Below are 22,614 nucleotides of genomic sequence, written 5' to 3'. Positions count from 1 at the left end.
CATTAATACAAAGTGTGTATTATGTCCACATATTTATATGTGCAAAATCTTAATGTTTTAGTATGATATTACTGTTAACCAATTTACTCTTTGGGAAATGTCCCGTCCCCCAGCTGAAATGGAGATTCTGATAAGTCTGATAAGCTGAGTTTGACTGTCTGTCTCTTCGTGCTGGTCAGCACTCTGTGCAGTTTAGGGAAAGCAGAGGTTTTAGTTTTGATGTAAGCGTCCTGAACTTAATCACGAAAGAGATGGGTCGTCACCCTCCATAAAAAAAAAGTGGTGGGTCAAATGCTTGCTCGCCCCATGGTTCCAGCTGCCCTGAACAAGTCCAGGATGTATGTGTTCGTGACTCCAGGCAGACTCTGGCAGTGGCCCTACAAGGTCCATCCCAAGGTGGTACAATGGGGACCCCAGTGATGAGAAAAGGGACAAGTAGTGGGGGAAGTGGTCTTTTTGGGGAGGTAAGGTGTCAAGTGAGACAACACTGATAGAAATTTTAACTTCAGTTCATGGAGGGCCAATGAAACCTGTTAGGACCGAGGTGTTTGGACAAACCTAGATGACTCCCAAGGTGATTCCTGTAAGACATTTTCATCACAGTATCTATCTTAAAACTCAGATTGTGAGTTGGCATAAAGCTAACACCACATTCCACCACAACAGTATCATAGCAAGAGTCAGACATGGTGATGGTAGTAATGTGAGGGCCTGGGGCTGCTTTGCTACAACTCCTGGATGCCACCTAATGCAGAAGGCCATTTTACACCACAGAGTACTCGCTAGACAAGGGGCCACTTGGCCTCTTCTCTTTTTTCATGCATGATTGCATTTATCTTTCTTTTGCTGTCATGTTAAGCTGTCTTCTCTTTGTGATAGGTAAAATAGTGGGTGGTAGTATTCTTATCTGTCATTCACAAACAACAGTCTACATGCCTGCTCCCTGTTTTCTGCCCCTTCTGCCATCATTTATGCTTTTGGAGAGGGAGCTGATCGAAAGTGTGGCTCAGGTATAGATAGACGTTCCTTTTGTGGGGTCCTAGGCTCAGTGAGGCTTTTTGTGGGACATTTCTCATGTCCTTAACCCCTTAAATACCCAGGCTTATGACATATTAAGACTTATTATTCAGTAACTGCAGAGACAGTGGCTGTGTTTACATGCAAAGATTACAGATTCAGACTGAGGTGTTTATTCTCACTCTATTCAACAGTCTGAGGGAAACATTACATGCTCACTACAAGTAATCCAATGCAAAATGACGCGATGCGTGGAGTAGCGCTTAGAGTAAACGTTACCGTGACAGCGAACATCATGTGAGTCCAGTCAGAGTGAGATGAGCAGCAGTGAGCAGTGCTTGTGTTTTTAATTGCTTTAAAATGACGTCAGACTCAGGAAAACGTCCTTCGCATGTACATATAAAGGAAGTGGCTAGAGGAAGACGTCGTGTTCTGAGACACATAAGCTGGATGTCCATCCCACCACCGTCTTTTAAAGGTCAGAGCATGAACTTCGTCTCCTCTGCAGACCAGTTTCTGTTCCACCGTGTTGAATGATATAAACTCTCACTTTGAAGCGACGCACATGCAGAACGGACTTAAACTTTCTGATAGGGAATGTAATCAGATACAGGTGTTTACACGGATATTATTCTTCTGTTTAACTGATTATTTACAGGATTACCCACCTCGTTCAATCGGATAGAAATTGTATTTCGTTTGGCCTCAACCGGATTAGACTATTGCGATTGAGGTGTTTACATGGACGTATTCTATTCCGATTGAGCTATTAGTCAGATTATTAACAGATTATTAGGCTTCATGTAAATGTGGCTAATGATGCAAACTAGTGGAGTTTTTCTGAGGTTATAGAAGTGTGTAGTAAAACTTTGGGCCCACCGGAGGAGTGGAGAGTCTGGAGGAATCAGTCTACTTACTTTCTCTTTTGTCAGCTGGTCTGGCTGTAACCATCAGTTTGTGATATGGAGGGGCTGCAACATCTGCTGTCAGAGTTGCTGTCATGGTTTGTAACCCCATATGTTATACTTCAGCCTGACTGTAGGGAGGATTTTGTTCTTTAGTTTGATAATGTCTTTTGTGAGAAGTAGGCCAAATGTGCTTCCATACTAAGAAAGGGGGGAATAAAATTTGATGCCACACTTTTGTCAGACTGTGCTCACAGCAGTGGCTTCAAATGTTGAAGTGTGCATCTATTTTAACGCCTGCATTCAACTCAATTAGAACAAACTGCAGTCCCACAGTAAAAACACTATAAATAAAATAAGACTTCAGACTTTACAGATGTTTACAATGACTGTTATGACATATTGAATGCCAATGCATTATTTGAGTAATAAGTATGTAAAATAATCATAAATATAAACAAAATCATAATTTATAGGGTATCTATTTTTTGCAACATTAAACTTGTTTGCAATTTCATAAGGAATATTCAGATTTTGTGTGTGTTCTGAGGCTGGTGAGCGTCCCAGATACTGAATGAAATACAAAATAGAAATGAGAAAAAAATAAATGCACATAATGTTCAGCATTTCAGCAGAAAAAAAACCACAAAGACAGTACACTGAGGAGTCAAATCCATTGGGATTGGCGAGATGGCATAATTTCTTCTGGAAAACCCTGATCTTAGAACTGTCTGAAACAACAATATGCTGGCCATTTTATTCTCAGATTCTGACATCTTAAAATCCAGTGTAAACATAACGTGTGAGTGTGACTGAATAAGATGCCCATTTCTTTTGTTTGTGAAAAAGTGGCTAATACCAATACTACTAAATGTAAGAGTATTATATGTTTATATGTGTATTCGCAAAATGCAGATGTCATAACATAATGTAGTTGGTCAAGGTGAGACAAATACATGCCAAAGATCTGCTGACAGGCATCAAAAAAACAGGTTTCTGTCAACCTCCCCCACCACCCCCCAAAAAAACAACTGATTTCTGAACTTTTAGGGCAATTACATAAGCAGCTGTAGTTCTAATGAGGTTTGTGGGTTGCTGATTCAATCAATGTGATTTGATGACCCGTATTAAAAAATAAAGATAAACAGCAAATGGGTTCATTTTCATTGACACAAAGAGTGAATTATGTCCCCAGGTTTATTTGTACAAAATACGAACAGACTGAATGATTAAAAGCAGTAAACTGCACAGTGTGAAGATAAAGTTCAAAATGGTTCACTTTGGTCCTGAATTGGCACCTTTAGGATCATGTTGAGCATTTTGAAGCTTATCAGCTGCACTGTGTGAACAAAACAGATGTTCTAAAATGTGCCCTCTTACTAATGATATGGTCAAAATAGTAAAGACAGACCGACGTAGTAACCTCGAGTTAATGTGCATACCCTCAGTGAAACAGATTAAAAATATTTTATGTGATAGCACCAAGAAATCCTGCCCTTAGTCATAATATTCTGTCAGGTATAAAAATACCTTGCTGAATTTCATTATCAATAACTTTAGGTATTCATTCTTTCAGGAAAAATATATTTCTCTCTACTCAGAGCTCATCATTTGATTGCAATACAGCATATGTTCAGTGTTACAGCCATGAAAATGCCATTGACAATACATTACCTTGGCATTTTAAAATACTTTGTCTTGAGAGTTGCAGTAAAGGACGGCATAATAAGGTGGAAACTTTGATGTATAGATGCAGTTGACCTGAACGAATAGGGTGCAATGAGACATTTGAAGAAAGCATCGTTCACATGCTTTTGGGTCATTACATTCTATGCTAACAGGAAAAAGTGGGAGGGTAACTTGCTAATATTTTACAGGATTTTGTGGTATTTTGGAGAGTCACTATACAGTGTCCAGCGTAATACAGCGGGCTTCACACTTCTCCACTGTGTCAAATCTGTTGCTGTTCCCCTCACATCCTCCATACCAGAATTGAGTGCATCGATTCAGCTCGGTGTTATAGAACCATTTGAGTATGTAAGCTCTGCAGGGTCCTGGATCATTCTTCAGGAGACACACATCTGTGGAAAGAGAAAATCAGAGATAACAAAAATCAATATGTCTACATCTAGATTCAAAAGAAAGACATGCAATTATCAACAAACATTTCCTGCAGTAATTTTATCCCTTTTCATTTGCAGAATAATGTTTGTGTTATTTGTTGTATGTATTTAGTTTTTTATATTGCACTTTTATATATTATTTTCCATATTAATAAAAAAAATAAATAAAAATAAGTGTAGGTATTTAAATATTTAATTTAACATCTCCCCCTGTAACTATGTTACTCATAATCTTCATGCAATAATTCATTTATACAAGGACTGGAGTGACTTTTGGTCAATGCTCACAAGCACTAGCGTCACTTCCATGTGTGGTGGCAGGGGCTACATACACTCACATGCAACAAGAGCAACTGTCTAATGATAAAATGAAATGCTTTAGGCATAGTTGTTATTATGGTAATAATACTGTAATGACTGTGGGATACAGTTGACTTACTGTTTGTGCTACATGTCTCCATGCATTCGATTTCCGTTCTAAAACGGTTGTTGTTACCGCCGCAACCGCCGTACCAGAAGATTGAGCATGCATCAAGGGCACTATCATAGTACCACCTTTGCACATAGTCTCTGCACACGATGCCAGTGTCCTTATCCAACAAACACTGGGCTGAAAGCAGAGCACTCACTTACTACTGGACCATGCAGGGAACATGCTGGGAACAGTAATTCATTTAGACATGCTCACAAAGCTGGCTTTTGAGTTCATGTATGCAATCACTACTCCCTATACATCACATGCAAAGGCAAGAGAACTCATGCTTCTCTTTTCTCTGGTTTCTTCCTTTCTTTTTTTAAAAACATTCAGAAATGTTCTAGCATATGACCTAGAAAGTTCAAAAATTTGTGAATTAATATTATTAAATGATAGTTGTCATCATTAAGTTACTTATCAAAAGCCTTTTTGTTTCTTCTGTTTAAAAGGACTGCTTTACCATCTAAATCTCCACGACTTGGGGTCAAATGGGTTCCTGTCTCTCTGATATAACTTGTGTCTTCCTCCTGCTCCACCACCTCCTCCTCTCCCTCCTCAGCGTAAGCAGTGGTTGGTAAAGGATACCTGAGGAAGGATATTTCATGTAGTCAACCTGTTATGAAATTACTTGTGGTCTTTCAGCAACTTGCAGGTGAAAGGTATAATACAGTGTTCCTCAACTCAGTCCTCAGGGCCCCCAGACAGTCTGCATTCTTGCTCCAACCTAACTCACAACAAGGATGAAGGAAAAATGTGAACTGTGAGGGAGCTCAGGGCTGTGTTCTACTAAATTAAATATTGAGAAAATTAAATATTAAGAAAGGGAATGGCTGAGTCATTAACACTAAATAGTGGTCTTCATGGGATTCGGAGAGGATGAGAGATTTGTCATATATTACCAGTCAATGGTAGGACTTTCTACAGTCTCATAGACATCAGCTTTGCCTTGGCCTTTACCCACGCCACTCTGAAGAGCGTCGCACACTCCTCTAAGCAGTTGAGTTTGGTAGACGTTGATTGACTCTGTATTCATAGAGGACACTAAGCTGAAAGCACATTAATACTATACAATATTTTCAATATATGGAACACAATATCTTACAAGTACTTTGGTAGTATGGTAGAATATTTTGTGGAAAGCTTAAATTCCCTTACTGATCAGAGTCTGGAGGAAAGTCCTCAGAAAGCGCTGGGCATACTCCTGCTCTTGCTGCTTCACTTGGCTCAAGTGGACTATGTGTTGTGCTACAGGAATACTAGCAAGCTCCTCTACCTGAGTGCTGTTGAAACGATTCCCAACTGTGAAGATGAGGGACACTATGCCCTCACATTTTGCTGCTCTGGACATGATGTCTAGCATGTCTTGGTCATAATAGTCTGTTTCCTCTCCAACAACAACCAGCAACATTTTGTATTTACGGGGCTGGGAGACTGTGAGAAGGCCCTTCGTGATTACAAAATCCAGAGCATGGCCCAGTTGAGAGGATCCACCGGTCTTCTGTAGGTCTTGAAAGATGCTCTGCTTCATCAGCTTACGATCCCGGTACTGCTGGAAGTTGAATATTTGCTTGACTGGTGCTTGTGCCTCACTATAGGTGGAGCTCTGCTGGTAAAGAGCCACCCTAGCCTGGTTGTCTTTTGAGCGAGGCTGGCGGCTCACTGCAAGCTGATCTAACACAGTGGCCAGAACCTGCTTCACTTCCTTATACTCATCTTCTTTAATGAGCCGAGAACCATCTACCAACAATGCCAGGTCCATGTCCACTTCTTTCGGAACAAGTGCTGCACTGCTGTCGGGACAAATTGGAGAAGGCCTGCAAGGATCTTAGAATAGAGGATATGAGATAAGCCCTGGTTCATTTGTAGCAGATACTATGTAGAGATGTGTAGAACAACATCAAAGTATTCTGCACATTAGAAATTGCAATTGTTATGCAGCTGAATTACCAAAGCAGACAACACAATTCTGGATCCTCTCGATTGCTGCACTCTGGTCGCGTGGTCTCTCCACCAAAGCCAAAATAAAGCTCCCTGTCTCATCAGCCTGTGTGACAACAGACAAAAGAAGGGAAGCTGATGAAACTAAGTGCATCAAAATAAGAAAAGGATACAACATAGCTTGACAAAGCTCTTTACTCATCTGTCAGTTCACAGGTAGAGTGGGTATGTTAATAGACAAGCCACAGAACTATGCTGGATCCTATCATTTATAGATATGTGTCTGCAACCTTTATAGACATGACTGTGTTATCATTTTACTTTACCTCAAAAGCACGACGAACATTAGCAGCACTCCTAAACGCAATAACACCAAGATTGATGTCCAGAGCCTTGTACTCCAACACAGCTGTGACAATGGGTGACTGATCCTGGGAGGGTCCAGCAGTTAAAAAGATGGCCACCTTCCTCATCAGTACACCCTGTCGCACACGCTTAAAGACATTCCTGCCCACAAAGAGCATGGCTGCACCAATGTTACGCTGGTTAGTCGTGCGTTCCAGAGCAATGTTATTTACAGCTTCCATCAGGTCCTTTTTACGCTGATAGTCAGAGAAGCGGATGAGGTACTTGGTGTTGGAGCTGTAAGACACCACAGCTACTCGGGCTCCAGTGGGACAGTTGCTCTCAGCAAAGTTGATGTCATGAAGCAGAGAGAGAACTGCATTGCGCATCCTTCGAAACACTTCCTCAGTCACACCATTAGACATGTCCAAGCCAATGACAAGTTCAGTGGGGTAGGCAGGGCAAGTGGCATTAGCTGCAGTTATAAATACACAACATAAGAGAGAAAAGTGCACCGATTAAGTGCTTTTTGTTGGTCACACTCATGTCTCAAAATGTTCATTGTTCTCAAAATATGTTAATGTTGCTGTTGCATTGCATACAATGCAGTTCCTTTGTAAGTGAGGTAAGAAGAGACATACCTTTACAGCAATCTGTGGGAGTGAAAAAAGGGTAAAGTGGAGTTAAGAGAGAATATCACATGTCCTCATTTGATCATAGACACACTAGAACACAGACTAGTCACAAGGGGCACTGAGGAAAACTTGGATGTTATTAGTACAAAGTCAGAAGGCTTTTTAATTGTCATCAATGCTGGGCATATGGGATTGGATGATTAGTCGTGGTTATGTTTTGAGGTCATGTCAATTGATATTAGTCTGAAAACCGTTCATAATAGCAGAAAAACACTACATTTTGCTAAACCGTTAGATAAAACAACACTTGTGCAGGGAGAGTTGTTCATTCCTAGAGTAAAATATACCTGATACCAACTGTGTATCCAAAGGTCAATCACATGGACATCTGTCCCAATCGGCTGACCATGCCAGATATACTTGTTTTTAGAACTGTAACCTGAGCAAAGCCCCCTCATGGCTGCAGACATGCGCTCTCAGCCTGACATGCACCGCCAGCCTGTTAATGACATCAGTGCTGCTCTGCCTCGACAGTGTTTTTGTCAGTTTGGTGAGGAAAAACTGCAAAACACGTACTGCTGGGCAACAAGAATGACACTGAATGTATATTAGTGTTGCCATGCTGATAATAAGGTAATTAAATATGGAAACTTTCACAGTAAAACCTTGACGATAAGACAGAAATGTCAGGTTTATTCGCAGAAAAAACAAAAAGGCTAATGATACTGCTGAAACTCATGGAAGCCATGCTGAACTTGATTAGAACCGGTTATCAAAAACTGTAATATTGATTACAAAAGGACTTATTAATGATTCTAGGAGGTTGTGATGTACGGTCAACGTAGTACCAATGACTTTTTCTGTCTCATCAGCGTAGTTCTAAACTTTTAGAAAGTTGTGAGACAGTGTTGTCATAACTTTCTGAGGAATTACGTTTCAACGTTATGACAATGTAGAAATGCACCAAGCAGACAATGTTGTGGGCCAGGACGTTGTCGCAACGTAACTGTGTTTGCAGGGCCATTAGGAATATAAGCTTCCTAGTGTCACGATTGGCCCCTCCCAGACATCCATGTGCTTATGTTTACATTTCAGTCTTCCATGTGCTTTTGTTAGGTGTCTTCCTTGTCATGCCTCCTTGTTTTCTTGACTCCACCCCTGATTGGTTCCACCTGTTTTTCACCTGTGTCGTGTTTTCTAATTATCCCAGTTATGGATAAGCCCTGTTTGCTGGTCTTTGTTGATGTGATGTTTCTATGATGTGTTTGTATTGTATTGTTTGTGCTGATTGTTGTGAGAGGAAAAATATCTGTATGATTTATAGTTTGGGAGATGTAAACAACTACAGCACTGTTATCAGTTTTATTATGTGGCTTCATTTGCCTTTATTTACCAATGGGGAGGGAAATAATTCAGCCACTGGCAAATTTGCTGTTTCTACACCTTGTACACATCATTTTTATAGTGAGCAAAACATGTCTGTACGAACAGATAGTATTGTATGGTACACAAATTCATTTCATGTGTGCCCCTAAAAATTACTGGCAGGAAAATAGACAAATCAAACAAAGCACAACATCATAAAATCTTACCACAGTTGTCTCGCACAAAGGTGATCAGTGAACAAGGCTAAAAGAATACAAAGTAACAGTTTCAGTCAGCAAGAATATCGTTCAACATAATCTGAGATGAAAAGAAACATGGCTTGAACTTACAGACATTGCACTGCTTCCAGGTGGTCCTTTAGTCCCCTAACAAGACAAGCAAATATGTTTTAATGATCTTAATAGTAAATGTTTGAATGCAAACAAATCAAATAATTTTACTAATGCTAACAAACCCTGTGACCAGGGGGACCTTCGGAGCCAGGATCGCCTGGTGTTCCAGCCCTGCCTGAATTTCCCTGTCAGCACACATCAAACCAACTATGAACAACCTAATCATTCACAGAACTGCGATTGCTGTATTTTAATAAGCATTGATCATTACTGCATGTTTTGAATAATGAATAGTTACTGATGAATACTCTTACCCCTCTTCCCCTGTTTCCTTTACGGCCATTAGCTCCAGGTGTCCCGCCATCCCCTGCTTCACCCTAAAAATAAAAATAAGTGACTGAATTTGTTGGACAGTCAGTGCTTTTGATTTATAATGAATGACCAAAAAATTTTAGCATTTAGCATGCTTTCTCAGTATATTCAGCTCTAGTACAGGGGTGGCTGAAAAGGCATTTCAGTAGGAAGTTCTGATTGTAGTTGAAAGCAATATATTCTACATCAATGCATATTTCATTTACTGCAAGACACCATGTTTATTGGCACTTTGAGCAAATTCATCCTATATGATACAAAGAATAATTCTGAAAATGTACCTGAAGTCCAGGATAACCAGGAAAGCCCATATCTCCCTTTGAGTAAACACAAGTGCAGTTAAGCCAAGGAATTCACACACACTCAACTCAATTTAAAAACATTAAAACATTGCAAGTACAAAGTACATTAAAAAAAGCAAAAACAGAAAGAAGTTATTTTCAAATCCACTTTGATCTGTATTTACAAAAAAATACTAAGACTAGAGAATTAATGGTTTATCTTTGTTTTTTGTAAATGAATTCTCATTTAGAAATTATATTTTTTGTCTGTCTGTCTATCTACCTATCTGTATATATATTACCTTATGTCCTTTAGGTCCTCTTACTCCATATCCATCTTGACCATCAGATCCCTATTGAGAAAGGACACAGCAGATTAAGGATAAGAGACTCACAACAACAAAAATAGCTTCATTAATTTTTACTTGGGCTCTTAGAATAATGTCATTTAATCAAAATGTTAACATTTAAATATTCTTTTGTGGGGCTATTTAGAAGGACCATTGAAACTGCAATTTTTGGGAATAACTGTTATTCTGTCACGATTGGCCCATCCCAGTCTTGTCCATGTGTTCATGTTTTGGTTTAGCCCATGTGTGTTTGTTTTGGTTTAGCCCCCTTGTTTCATGACTCCGCCCCTGACTGTCTCCACCTGTTTTCCACCTGTCCCTCGTTTTCCCTGTGTATTTAAGCCCTGGGTTTGCCCCTTGTGTTTGCTGGTCTTTGTTGTTTGTTATCTGCATGTTCTACTTGTTCTGCTTTACTTATTCTGTTGGATTCTGGTTTGTCTGTCATGTCTGTCCCCCAATCTATCCGTGTTGGCTACATGAACCTGGACTGTTTAGACGATGACCCTGGATTTGCCCTTAATAAATCTCGCTTATCTCCGCATATGAGTCCGCCTCCTCGCTCCCCGTTACATGTTCCTGCATGAACATTTGTTAAATATGACTAAAAGCACTGATAAATGAAAATTAATACATTTGTGATGTTACAACTGTGTGTAATGTAAACAAATCTAAAACTAAATTTGATCTAAATCTTACAGTAAATCTATATTTCTAAATTTAATCTGGATCAACTCAGGATCAGAATTATGCAGGATCCTTTCTCAGTTTGTTCAAGATCAAGATCTCATTTGATTCAGATTTTCAGTTCAGTTGTGTTAGTTTGACTTACCGGAAGTCCCCTGGGGCCCAGTGGTCCATCTGATCCCTCATCTCCAGGGTTGCCTAGCTGGCCCTGCACAAAAACATTCAGATTCAGAGGCAAGGGAGGCAACTTCTGCTACAATTACAGTTTAAATTAGATGTGGACACTAGTGTTGGTTAGTGCAGGTTCCGGGGCGGTTTTGTTACAAGACGACCAGAATGCAATTGACCATCCAGTGGCTTTTTATTTAGAGAGGTTAAAACATCAACTTAACTACAGTACTATTAAGAAGGAGACCCTAGCATTGTTGTTAGCTCTGCAACATTTTGAAGTATATGTTGGTGGTAGCCCGGTACCAATCATTGTATATACGGACCATAACCCCCTCATTTTTCTTTCTCGGATGAGATGGCCTTTGATCGTCCAGGAGTTTGACCTTGAAATTCGCTATAAGAAAGGAAGAGAGAATGTGGTAGCTTCCTCTCATATACACTAATGTGATCACTGTTTAAACCAACATGACATACCGTTTTTTTTTTTGGTGGTGGGATTGTTAAATCCTGTGTCTGGATGTTTTATTCTCTCTCTCTGAGCGTTCCCAGGTTGACCTTGCTGCATGACTGACATTCCACTTTTCCCTGTATGTGAATGGCTGTTCCAGTTGGCACTAGCTATAAAAGGCCTTTGGTACTGAGCTATATGGACCATTTTTTTCCTATTCTGCCATGCATAGTTCCGCTCCCCTGGCTGCCTCCTACCCCTAGGAGACGTAACAGCTACCTTGTACAAGTATTCAACTTCCATAAATGTCATCAGATTAATCTGGATTACAAATGACGCTTTGATATTTTGTGCTCTGTCATATTTTATTTGAATATTTGTTATTTTAAATTAATTTACAGTGCTACTTGTTTTGTGCGAGAAAATATTCTATGTTAAAAATTACTAGCTGAAAAATGCTGTTTGCAAAAGCATTCAACCCCTATGAGGAGGACTTGTAAAGGAAGCCACAGAAAGGTCAAAATTAGTATGAAGGACCTACAGAGTTCTGTGGCTGAGACTACAGTGAAGGTGCAACAGTCAACAATATTAAGAGCTTTGCGTACAACTGGCCTGTGTATTAGGGTGGCTATAAAGAAGCTATTACTGAAGAAAAAAAACACATCTAGAGTTTGACAGAAAGCATGAGAGTGACCTAGATAAAATGTGGGAAAAGGTATTTTGTCATCAGATGAGACAAAAATATTACTTTGTGGCCAAATTGACAATGCTTTGTATAGTGCGAACCTAACACTCTCCATCACTTTACCAACACCATCCCAACAGTGAAGTATGGGGGTGGTAGCATCATGTTGTGAAATTACTTTTCCTCAGCAAGGATTGATATTGAAAAACAACTTTATTCAGTCTGCTAAAAAACTAAGGCTTGGGAGACAGCAAAAAGGTGAATGTTCTACAATAGCCAAGTCAACGCCCAGATCTCAAACCAATCAAGGATCTGTGGCACTATTTGAAAATTGTGGTCCACAAGTATCATCCATCTAACCTGAACAACGGGGAGCAAATCTGCCAGAATGAGCGAAACACACTCCTAAACTGTGTGCAAAGCTGGTAGCAGCAATTTACCCAGACATCAGACAGCTACTGCAGCAAAAGTTGGTTCTACCAAGTGCTAGTGTGAAGAGGCTGAATACTAGTGACAAAAGAAAAACAAAAATAAAAGTGTCTAGAAACATTACCAGTGCATATGATTAGATATCATATATATATATATATATATATATATATATATATATATATATATATTCTATTATGAACCCTTAATTACCTTAACAAATTTGCACATAAGAGTTCAGTGCTGCTAAAACCACTCAGATGGTCAGATATGTAATTCTTCACTTTATTCTTCACAAGTGGGCGAGTATATGTACACCAACAGAACAGTACAGGCCTGAATGCTTGACTCCTACAGTGAGGGGATCCAGTGGCTCTGTTATGCTGTGGAGAGCAATTTTACTGGCACTGGCATGGTTTAGATCCACTTGTCCCTTTAGCAGGAAGGGTCACTGATAATCAACACACATACTGATAATCCTATGATGAAACATTTCTATCCTATTGGGATTTGTTTCTTCCTAGATGATAACGCACCTACACAAAGGGCATGTGGGGTCACTGAATGCTTTGTTGATTATGAAAATTATGTAAATCATATGCTACAGCCTTCACAGTCACCAGTTAACCCAACTGAACAGTATTAGTAGAATTTTGGAGCAAGGAGATATACAAAGCTTTCCACTACCATCATCAAAACACCAATTGAGGCAATATGTTCTGGACGAATGCTATTCCATTGCTCCAGTACAGTTCCTGACTAAGGCACTTCATACTCTTTTTGTTTATCCTTAAATTTGTCATGTTTGAAAATTGTCATGTTTGAAAAGTATTTTGTCATTTGTATATGAAAGTGGTCTAACTCACCTTTTGCCCTCTAGACCCTATATTTCCTTTAGATCCTTTGCCTCCTGGATTGCCAGGCCGTCCCTAAAGGAAGATCATCACTGTATTAAAGGCACAAATGACTGAATAAAATATTCCTTAATGTGAAATGGGTTTTCATCTAGAGGCATACCTGTGGTCCTGGTAAACCAAACGTTCCTTTCTGGCCTGGAACACCATTAGGACCAATTGGCCCCTGAGGAGAAACAAGGAAGCAAGTCATCTGAGTACTCATGTTTCAAATTCGAATGGACTTAAATAAACTTAGTACTTAATAATATCAAGAACATTCGTTAAGACCAGTGTTTATATAGACCTTCTGCATTTTACACCATAATGGATTTGAACATGTCTGCTGCCTCTGAGATTTTCACTTTCTCCTCCAGGAAGTTGGATGTTTCTTAGTTGTAACCTTCTTAACTTTATGAGCTTGTGCCTGAAGGGACTGCTCCAGCAAAAGTCTTTTCAGTTAATTTCCTATCGGTTCATTATCAGCTGGAACCATCACTGTGTGTTAAAGCATCTGGATGTGACATTACAGGCTGTAGTCTCGTAGTAATGAAGGCCAGCCTCGAAACCATGAACTAGCACTCTTGGTCTTGTTTCGGTCTCAGTGTAAAGCAGACACAAATGTTGTTGACGAGACCAGCCGAGTGTGATGCCTCCATCTAAGGCAACTGAAATTCCTTCCTCTGCATCAAGGATTCCCAAGTGTTTGCAGCGCTTGGGTCACAAATGACCACAAAAACCTCTGTGGATTTAAGTGATCAGATCCTCTTTTTCTGACTCAACTAATGAAAAGGCTAATTCGGCAGCTGAGTGCTGGATATTAGGCTGAAGAGAGGAAAGCTCTGGCTCAATCTGACAGGTTTAGATACATATTCACTGTGTTTAGTCTCCAAGTGATGGTGTAAATTGGTGGGTTTGAAAGTTTCATTTCAAAAGACCCTTGAGCAAATAGCACAGAGCTGCAGTTGCTCATTTTCAGTTACGTATTCAGCATTGTATTTCCTTTGTTTTTGTTAGGCTTGCACTGCAAACATCAACACAATTATCATTTTGCCAGAACAATCAATGAGCTTGACGATTTTTTTTTTGCAGAAAAAAAAAACAAAAACAAAGTTACGTTTGGTTAATTGTTTGTACCAAGGGGCCACAGCCCACTGTTATATGTTTAAATAAAATATGTTCCTTAGGATCTAAAAGATCCGTTCCAGAATTACTTCATTATTTATTCCAAAATTCAAACATCCCCTGAGTTCAGATCGAAATGTTATAATTACAATGTTTTCATTTAGTATTAAAAATGGATGTTAATTTGACTTTAGGTGATGATTCCAAATAAGTTTTAGAGAAGTAGGGATAAGAAAATAACCTTAACATTTTTATATTCCAAAAATAATTCTCGATCTTGACTTTGACTTGACTACTAAAAGAGTCAAACTTGACGTGTCCTGGTCTCAGTCTTGACTCGGACTCGGTTCTAGCGGTCTTGGCTACAACACTAGTAAGCTGAGCATGAGAACCTTCTGAAAACTCCCTCCTGTAAACTGAAATAAATAAAGCTGGAACACAGCATGCAATAGCATATCTGAAGTAACAGAACAACCCATCTTGGCCTGTCCAATGATCTAATGATCCAAGGTGTAACGATGGTTTTGAGGATAAAAGAGGCATTTCAATAGCATGTCTGTGGAGATGACATTGGGAATAAAACAACGTCTGGATTACTGTCGCCTCTTTGAAAAGAAAGCCAGTTGGGTCCAGCAGAGGGAGCATGTTTGCTGTCATAAACTATGCTACAGTCCTCCTGCCTATGTCTAGTCGTCAGAATAAAACAATCCCCCAACTCTATGCTATATAGTTAAGATAAGATTATGAATATCTGTAACTAACAGAAAAAAACTTTCTTTGTTCAATTATGTAAATTATTTCTCTGATGCAAAACATGCAAAACCTCAAAGCAATACAATACTACTCAGAGTTCAACTCAAAAGGAAACTTAGTGGGGTCCGTGCTAGAAGATATATACTAAAGAAGATGTAGTAATATATAAATTATATTATTTCGATTTTATGGGAAGAACGTAGTTGTACCTGTGGCCCTGTAGGTCCAGGGAGCCCTTGCAATCCTGGTGTTCCTGCAGGCCCTCTGAGACCCTAAAATTAAATCAAATGGCTTTCTGTGAGTCGGTTAACTTCAAAATTGATGCTTTTTTCTGCAATGTTATTTCTGAAATGAGTGTTATACTGTTTGGTTTTAAAGTATTTGTACCTGAACACTACATTCACATGTATTATAAATGAAAGGAAAAGGTACAGTTTAAACAGAAAAAAAAATGTAAAAATCCAAGAAGAATGTCCATGTAAAAGCATACCAGCAGACCTGCATCACCCCGTCTACCTTTTTGACCCTGAAAAACAGAGAAAAAATGACAAGTCAATAGAATAGCCATTGACTATTGAAATATGCCTGTTATAAAAGCTTAATGAAAACTTACAGGCTTGCCAGATTCTCCAAGTATGCCTGGGTTCCCATCTTGCCCTATCTCACCCTGTCAGTGAAGCACAGATAGGCAGAGAGTTAACATGCTATATTTTACTGCTTTCTTTTGGCAGGTCACTACCATTAAACTTTTGGGAGGCAATGCATTTCTTCCCAAGACACTGATTGTAGCCATGCACGCCAGTGACACATCTCTAATAAACAAAATGTTGGTATCTAAAACATGTTAGCTTTGAGTCAGTGACTGAACTGAAATTATTGTTGAAGAGGTCACATACCGGTAGGCCTGGGTTTCCAACGTCCCCTTTAGGACCACGGATGTTGTTGTCAAAACCTGGCTCACCCTTGGTGGAAGAAAATGTCACTAGTCAAAATTCAGCAGTGTTTAAAACCATCTAAAGTATATTATCTAGCCTATATGCCAGAAGCAAGGATTCAAATTAAAATCAAGCATTTGACTAAAGACTTGCAGGATTTGGAGAAAGAACAAGTAACACACAAAAATAGAAATATTTCATAGCATGCACTTGGGATCCGTTATCATGTTTCTTGGTGTCATAGCCACACACAGTTTCAGTCAAATCAGAAAAATAAGCAGTGATATGTTTTGAGTAGAAGAACAGCGGAAAGTAGGAACTTTCTGTTTTTTAAAACAAGGTGAAATGAGAGGTGCTGTCTCAAAAGCATGTTATTGTGACAATTCATTTAACAATGGCAAGAATGGCCAACGGCCTCGAAAACTGAGAGAATATTTACCAAAAGAATTACAGGAATTCAGCCGTCAACATCAGAGGTACATACATGAGAAGATACATCTCAAAATATGCTGTGATGCAGCTGCAATATAAGCCTGCAGTCCATTTTATCTTCTCTTTGTCTTTCTTTGTAAAATTAAGAGAGCATTACACCTTTGTTAAAAAGAAATTCATTTACTGACATTGCTTCCTCTCGGTCACAGGACTTTCTTTTTTTCTTATTTGTTACACGCTTCTTGATGGTTACACTGTTTACTGCGCCTTTTAAACCTTGTACCTCACAAACCCTGCACCTAACGTGATTAGCTAGAGCTATAATATACTAAATATTAGTTCATTTCACAAGCACTCTGGGCGCGCTACTGCAGCCTCATCAAGACACACTTTGTGCTGCATCCATACATACATCTGGCCCTCTTTATAGTTTTTGAAGGTAAATATATATTTATTCAAGGAATGTGGATTCCTTGTAAATGTTTGTTGATAGGAGAGGCATGCTTGCTTTGCTTGCTTTTTCTCCATCTATAAACTAGACCTCACAGTTCTCAGTGCTGGACAGTAACTAAGTAAATGTAATTGGTTACTGTACTGTATATTTATTCTGTAACACTTTATTTGAAGGCTACCTACATAAGGGCTTCATAACACATTCATAAGCACTGAATAATGTGTTTATGAAGCACTACTTGAACATTTATTAAGTGCTTATGTCGGTTCTCGCAACCTGACATAAGATGTTTTATGAAATAAATGACATTGTAGTGACATAATAAGAATAAACATTGAACATATTTACAGCACTAAACATATTTAAAACACTATACATAATTGCATCAATCATCTTATCTATGCCATGGAGGGAAGAGGGGGTGACCTCATGGATATGTCATCCTGGCAATATGACTAGCTGAAACAGCTTAATAGATATGTATACTTCATATTATTACATGTAAAAGTTGCATACTAGATATCAGGAATCATAGTTTTTACTAGTACAAAATGCATTACAGACCTCTGGAACTTTTTGTTTTATTGTTTTTATTAGAAACAGTGTTGGACTTGTATCACTGGTGTCATTTAAGGCTAAAAATGCTTGCCATGGTGTTTTGGCCATTTCAAATAAATCACAAAAGCCCTCAAAATGAAAGAGACATCCAGAGGCCAAACAAACAAGCCAGTGGAGTATTTTCAGTGAAAACATGATGGACTGCAGCTCCACATCTACCTCATACATTTCTATTTGTTCCTTTATTCCCCCTTTTTAACATCACTACAACCATATGTTTTATAACATACCTGCAAATTTTGCAAACCTTAAAGCCGGTAGCCCTAATTCACAGGTTTCCAGTGTCAGCATTTGAGAAAAGAAAAATAAAACTGTATTTTAAAAAGTTGATTTTCCTGTGGGCCATTATGCTTTGTAATTATACACAGGTGGGCCTTGGGGTGGAAAAGTTGAGAACCCCTGCACTAGCGGATATTCAGATCAGATGACGCATCATCTACGTAAGGGAGAGTCATCTTATGTATTATGTGCTCATGTACAAACAGGTCCCAGGTTGAGTTTACCTCAAAGATTCTGCTTCTACCAATGTCTCAGAGGGATAGATAGAGCAAAAGGACAACTCACTGGATCTCCTCTAAGTCCTTTTTCTCCTGGCACACCTGGTTCTCCCGGGGAACCGCTTTGACCCTGTTGTAGCAAAATAATTGTTAGTCATATACATAGACTTCACAAATGAGTTTTCAAGACCAGACTGTTCTAGACCATATAACACCTATAGAATTATAGAACATACCTGTTTAATGCATTTTAAAGTACATATACACAATCTATTGTGAACCAGCAAGAAAAATAAAGATAACAAAAGATGAAGATGTTTACTGGGCTGCCCAGATCCCCTGGCTCTCCTTTAGGTCCTGCAGATCCAGCCACACCCTAAAGGTAAAAAGAATAAAAACCAATGAAACTTGCCATTTGTGTTCAGTTAGTCGACTCAATTAACAGAAATCAGCAAAGTAATAGAACACCATGTAAATGGTTTTCTATTGCATTAAATGATATTGTAGAGGGATTCTTGTTATGGCATTTTTAATTAAAATTAAACAGAAAATTATTACCTGTTCTCCATTTATTCCATCCACACCATCTTCTCCAGCTTCTCCCTGCCAAACACAGTTATAATAGGAGCCATGTGATAATTAAAAAAAAATTACTATATTCTATTACATATAAATATAGTGATGTGCAAAAGTTTTTATAGGCTCAACTATTAATCTCTATAATATTGTTATGCCTGCACATCTAATAAAAATAATATTAACAATTAATATTATTATTATCTTGTAATATTAATATTGACATCTTATTATTACTGCAATAACTTTCTACATGTCTCTGACCTCTATAATAAATGCATCAAGATCATTTACGCATATCAAAAAAGCATTTGTCATCACACATTTGGCTGCAATACATTTAGACTTAAAAGTATTAAGTCATATTCACATGCAAAAGGTCTCAAATACTCACCATATCACCTCTGTAGCCTCTGTTACCCTGCAGAGAATTGAAAAAAATGAAACTTAGGTTTGGGTGAAGATCATAAACCAGGTGTAGTGAGTAGAAAACATTCAGGTGAATGAGCCACTGCTACCTTTTGACCTCTTCTTCCAGGGCAGCCCTGATGTCCTTGGGTTCCATTTAGACCTGGTGTTCCTCTGTCTCCCTGAAAACACATTGATCTCATAGGTTATAAAACAGTTTAGGAAAGTGAGATTTATTCAGGGAAAATCCAGGATCATGGTCAAGACAGTCCAAGGTCAATGAGCCAACACGGAGAGCAGGAGGGACGGACATAACGAAACACACACAGACTGAAACACACAACGGAAGCCAGAATAACATAACAACACACTAGCATACAAAACACTGCAAACAATACAAAACACTTCAAACAATACCAAGCACTAGACTAGGGAAAACACAGGGCTCAAATACAAACGGGGACAACGAGGGTTCACAAGACACAGGTGGAAAACAGGTGGGAACAATCAAGGGTGAAGTCAAGAAACAAGGCGGCAGAACCGGGAGGAAACCAAACAAAGAAACACATGGACATGTAAACAGACGCACATGGAAGCCTAGGAGGGGCCAATCGTGACATATATAGAACCTTTTGGAAAAGGGTTCTATATAGCACCAACAAAGGTTCTTCTATAGTTGCAAGTTTCACATCATTTTAAGAGTGTATATTAACCGTTTTAGACAAGGCTTTAGCTTTCTATTGTGTTTAAACTGCCCATGTATTTCTCTAGCATAACACTAAATAAGGCTTTTGCAATTCTAGTGTCATTAGATTTTTTATCCAGTGAAATATACATATATCAACATAGGCAGCCCCTTTTCTTTAATCTGAAGTTGTTGGTTTTATTGAAAGAGCTTGGAATTTAAATTGGAGTATAAATCCAACTTGCACGGAATCTACGATAGACATCATATGATGATTGTACCACAGTTAAATCAAGTTATTTCAAATCTATAAAAGGAGAAAGAGAGGAGAGCAGTTTTAATAATTAAATCATTTTTATCTCTTTTTTTTTGGACTGGAGAAACTGGACCTCCTTGCGTCACTCCCTGTATGCATTCAACAGCTAGAGTTTGGGCAAAAGTCACCTGGTTGTCTTATGAATTCGAAATAAGGTACATGTTTCAAAAAGACCAATTAAAGTCTTACCATTCCTCCTTCTTCTCCAGGATATCCAGGATGTCCTTTCAGTCCTGGAAGACCCTGTTCAGAGGTAAAAGTGATAACATTATTGAAGAATCTCATAGTTTTTGTACACCACCCTTCCTGCTTGCATTGAATAATACATTACCTTATATCCTGGAGGTCCTCGAGGACCTTGCACACCGTCATGGCCAGTACATTTACACGTCACATTACAGCACTCTCTCAAGGCTACAGTGTCCTACAGGGAGACACATAGAAAGAGGTAAACATAAAAGCTTAATAAATTGAGTAGTAGTGCTGGACGATATTGTGCAACATTCAATATCAGAATTGACCTGCATAACATAAAATTCACCTGAGGAGAAATCTTAACAAGCCAGAAAATCTTAAAAGTTAACAACAGATCTTGTTTTTTTATTTTATGATTGGCTGTCTAGACTGGATGTGCATGTATAAGATAATCAGGTAGCTTTTAAAACCCTGTCTACAATTATGTCAAATTTATGAGTTCTTTGAATGTTTTGATGCTCTCCGCTACGAAAGAAGGAATTTCTTGTTCATTGTGCTATTCGGTGAATAATGTGCTATTGTGTGCATTAATTGACTGTATTTTGCTATTATAGCACATATGTTCCTTAGCACTTCTAAAGATACTATTCAGTTTGCGTTGTAGTGAGTTAGTGTTAGTTATAGAGTTTTGCATTGTAGTGTTTTTGAAAATGAAACAGGTGGTGTTATTGAGTTGTATGTGGTCTGTGGTGTGTGTTAGTGTAGTTCACACATCCACAGACTATCTAACACCCACATCTATGTTCAAATAGATGTATCAAATGTTTTACTGTGATATAATAGCTCTAACTGGCTGACTGTGTTATGTCCCAATGTGTGACCTTATTGCTGTGGCTCTGTTTTTCCTTTTAACAAATAGTGTCACCTGGAAATGAATGGTAATCTCAATTAAAATTGATTCTATAATCATGGATTCATCTATCAGCATATATTATTTTACAGTAAATTGGCTCACAATCTGCTTGTGTATGGTACTGGCCACATTCGGCATGCCAATAGTGAGAGGCTCTTTGTAGTCGAATCCTCGTCCAAACTCCAGCTTCTGCAGGTCTGTAGTGCTCCGGACTCCCTCCAATGCTACTAACAGCAGTGCATGGACTCCTTTCACAAAAATCACAAATACATGAGAAATACAGTGGATCGTCTCTGATTCAGAGTCATACACATGCAGGTGCCTCCAAAAACTTTAATACGAAACATTTAAATGGTAGACATTTTAACTTCTTCAGATAACAGTTTTCTGTCAAAAGTGCCAAAAGTGTTCATCTGTTCAAATCTCACTTCAAAGTAACAAATGACAAATTTCCTTGACTTGAAGAACTAGTGATTTTAAAAATAATAATAAAATAATAAAACAAGTTCCCCTACCACTTTTCCTGAGTTCCTCTGAGGAACGCATAAGCACTTCAACAGAATCATCCAGGCCATCTGTGAAGATGATTACTACCTGAGGATGTCAAACAATGGAATTTGAGCATCTGGTAATAAATAACATTTGATGTAAATCAGACATAGAAATTACATCTTGATTTCAGAAGAAATGTAGGATGAGCATTTTTTTTGGACATACATTTGGACATTTTTGGACAAATTTTGAATTTGATATCAACAACACGTTCCAAAAGATTTGGGACGGGGGACTGTTTACTGCTGTGTTTCACCTCTTCTTTTAACAGCACTCTGTAAGTGTTTGAGAACTAGGAGACCAACTGCTGTAGTTTTGACATTCTTATAGGATGTCAGCTGTTCAACAGTTCAGGGTCTCCTTTGTCGTATTTTTCATTATTTTTCATTATTCATAAAGTGCCAAATGTTTTCAGTGGGTGACAGATCTGGGCTGCAGGCAGGCCAGTTTAGCACCCAGCCTCTATTAATATGGAGTAATGCTGTTGTAATAAATGCAGAATACAGAACATTGGTTTGACTTTGTCTTGCTGAAATAATTATGGCCTTCCCTGAAAATGAATACTGGCCTTTGAACTGTACACTGGTAACAAGCTGAGGGGTCTTTAGACTGGTTGACACACTGTCCATGATTTCCAAAAAAAATTTTTCAAATATTTATTCATTGAACCACAGGACACTTCAGTC

General features: G+C 38.6%; 1 protein-coding gene across 2 annotated transcripts in view; it reads right to left on the bottom strand.

Moving 5' to 3' along the window:
* Nucleotides 1-3,078: 3,078 nt before the first annotated feature.
* The window catches only part of col6a4a (collagen, type VI, alpha 4a), a 52,655-nt gene continuing 33,119 nt past the window's right edge, over nucleotides 3,079-22,614 (bottom strand). Inside the window, exons 12-41 of one of the 2 annotated variants that reach the window (XM_017714366.2) lie at nucleotides 21,892-21,970; nucleotides 21,479-21,624; nucleotides 20,600-20,692; nucleotides 20,458-20,511; nucleotides 19,378-19,449; nucleotides 19,254-19,280; nucleotides 18,842-18,886; nucleotides 18,606-18,659; nucleotides 18,351-18,413; nucleotides 16,244-16,309; nucleotides 15,961-16,014; nucleotides 15,838-15,873; nucleotides 15,557-15,619; nucleotides 13,594-13,656; nucleotides 13,443-13,505; nucleotides 10,989-11,051; nucleotides 10,112-10,162; nucleotides 9,810-9,845; nucleotides 9,471-9,533; nucleotides 9,279-9,341; nucleotides 9,154-9,189; nucleotides 9,031-9,067; nucleotides 7,445-7,456; nucleotides 6,785-7,278; nucleotides 6,468-6,564; nucleotides 5,676-6,344; nucleotides 5,420-5,543; nucleotides 4,981-5,105; nucleotides 4,485-4,655; nucleotides 3,079-4,003 (exon numbers count right to left, since the gene is read on the bottom strand). In XM_017714366.2, the coding sequence (XP_017569855.2) occupies nucleotides 3,825-4,003; nucleotides 4,485-4,655; nucleotides 4,981-5,105; nucleotides 5,420-5,543; nucleotides 5,676-6,344; nucleotides 6,468-6,564; nucleotides 6,785-7,278; nucleotides 7,445-7,456; nucleotides 9,031-9,067; nucleotides 9,154-9,189; nucleotides 9,279-9,341; nucleotides 9,471-9,533; nucleotides 9,810-9,845; nucleotides 10,112-10,162; nucleotides 10,989-11,051; nucleotides 13,443-13,505; nucleotides 13,594-13,656; nucleotides 15,557-15,619; nucleotides 15,838-15,873; nucleotides 15,961-16,014; nucleotides 16,244-16,309; nucleotides 18,351-18,413; nucleotides 18,606-18,659; nucleotides 18,842-18,886; nucleotides 19,254-19,280; nucleotides 19,378-19,449; nucleotides 20,458-20,511; nucleotides 20,600-20,692; nucleotides 21,479-21,624; nucleotides 21,892-21,970 (3,198 nt within the window). In that variant the 3' untranslated portion in view covers nucleotides 3,079-3,824. The remainder of the gene's footprint in view (nucleotides 4,004-4,484; nucleotides 4,656-4,980; nucleotides 5,106-5,419; nucleotides 5,544-5,675; nucleotides 6,345-6,467; nucleotides 6,565-6,784; nucleotides 7,279-7,444; nucleotides 7,457-9,030; nucleotides 9,068-9,153; nucleotides 9,190-9,278; nucleotides 9,342-9,470; nucleotides 9,534-9,809; nucleotides 9,846-10,111; nucleotides 10,163-10,988; nucleotides 11,052-13,442; nucleotides 13,506-13,593; nucleotides 13,657-15,556; nucleotides 15,620-15,837; nucleotides 15,874-15,960; nucleotides 16,015-16,243; nucleotides 16,310-18,350; nucleotides 18,414-18,605; nucleotides 18,660-18,841; nucleotides 18,887-19,253; nucleotides 19,281-19,377; nucleotides 19,450-20,457; nucleotides 20,512-20,599; nucleotides 20,693-21,478; nucleotides 21,625-21,891; nucleotides 21,971-22,614) is intronic. The other variant, XM_017714367.2, reaches the window with a different exon arrangement.

The sequence above is a fragment of the Pygocentrus nattereri genome, chromosome 3, assembly GCF_015220715.1.
Source record: "Pygocentrus nattereri isolate fPygNat1 chromosome 3, fPygNat1.pri, whole genome shotgun sequence".
Taxonomy (NCBI): domain Eukaryota; kingdom Metazoa; phylum Chordata; class Actinopteri; order Characiformes; family Serrasalmidae; genus Pygocentrus; species Pygocentrus nattereri.
The sequence above is the reverse complement of the archived record's forward strand: the minus strand, read 5'-3'. Positions and strand labels throughout refer to the sequence as shown.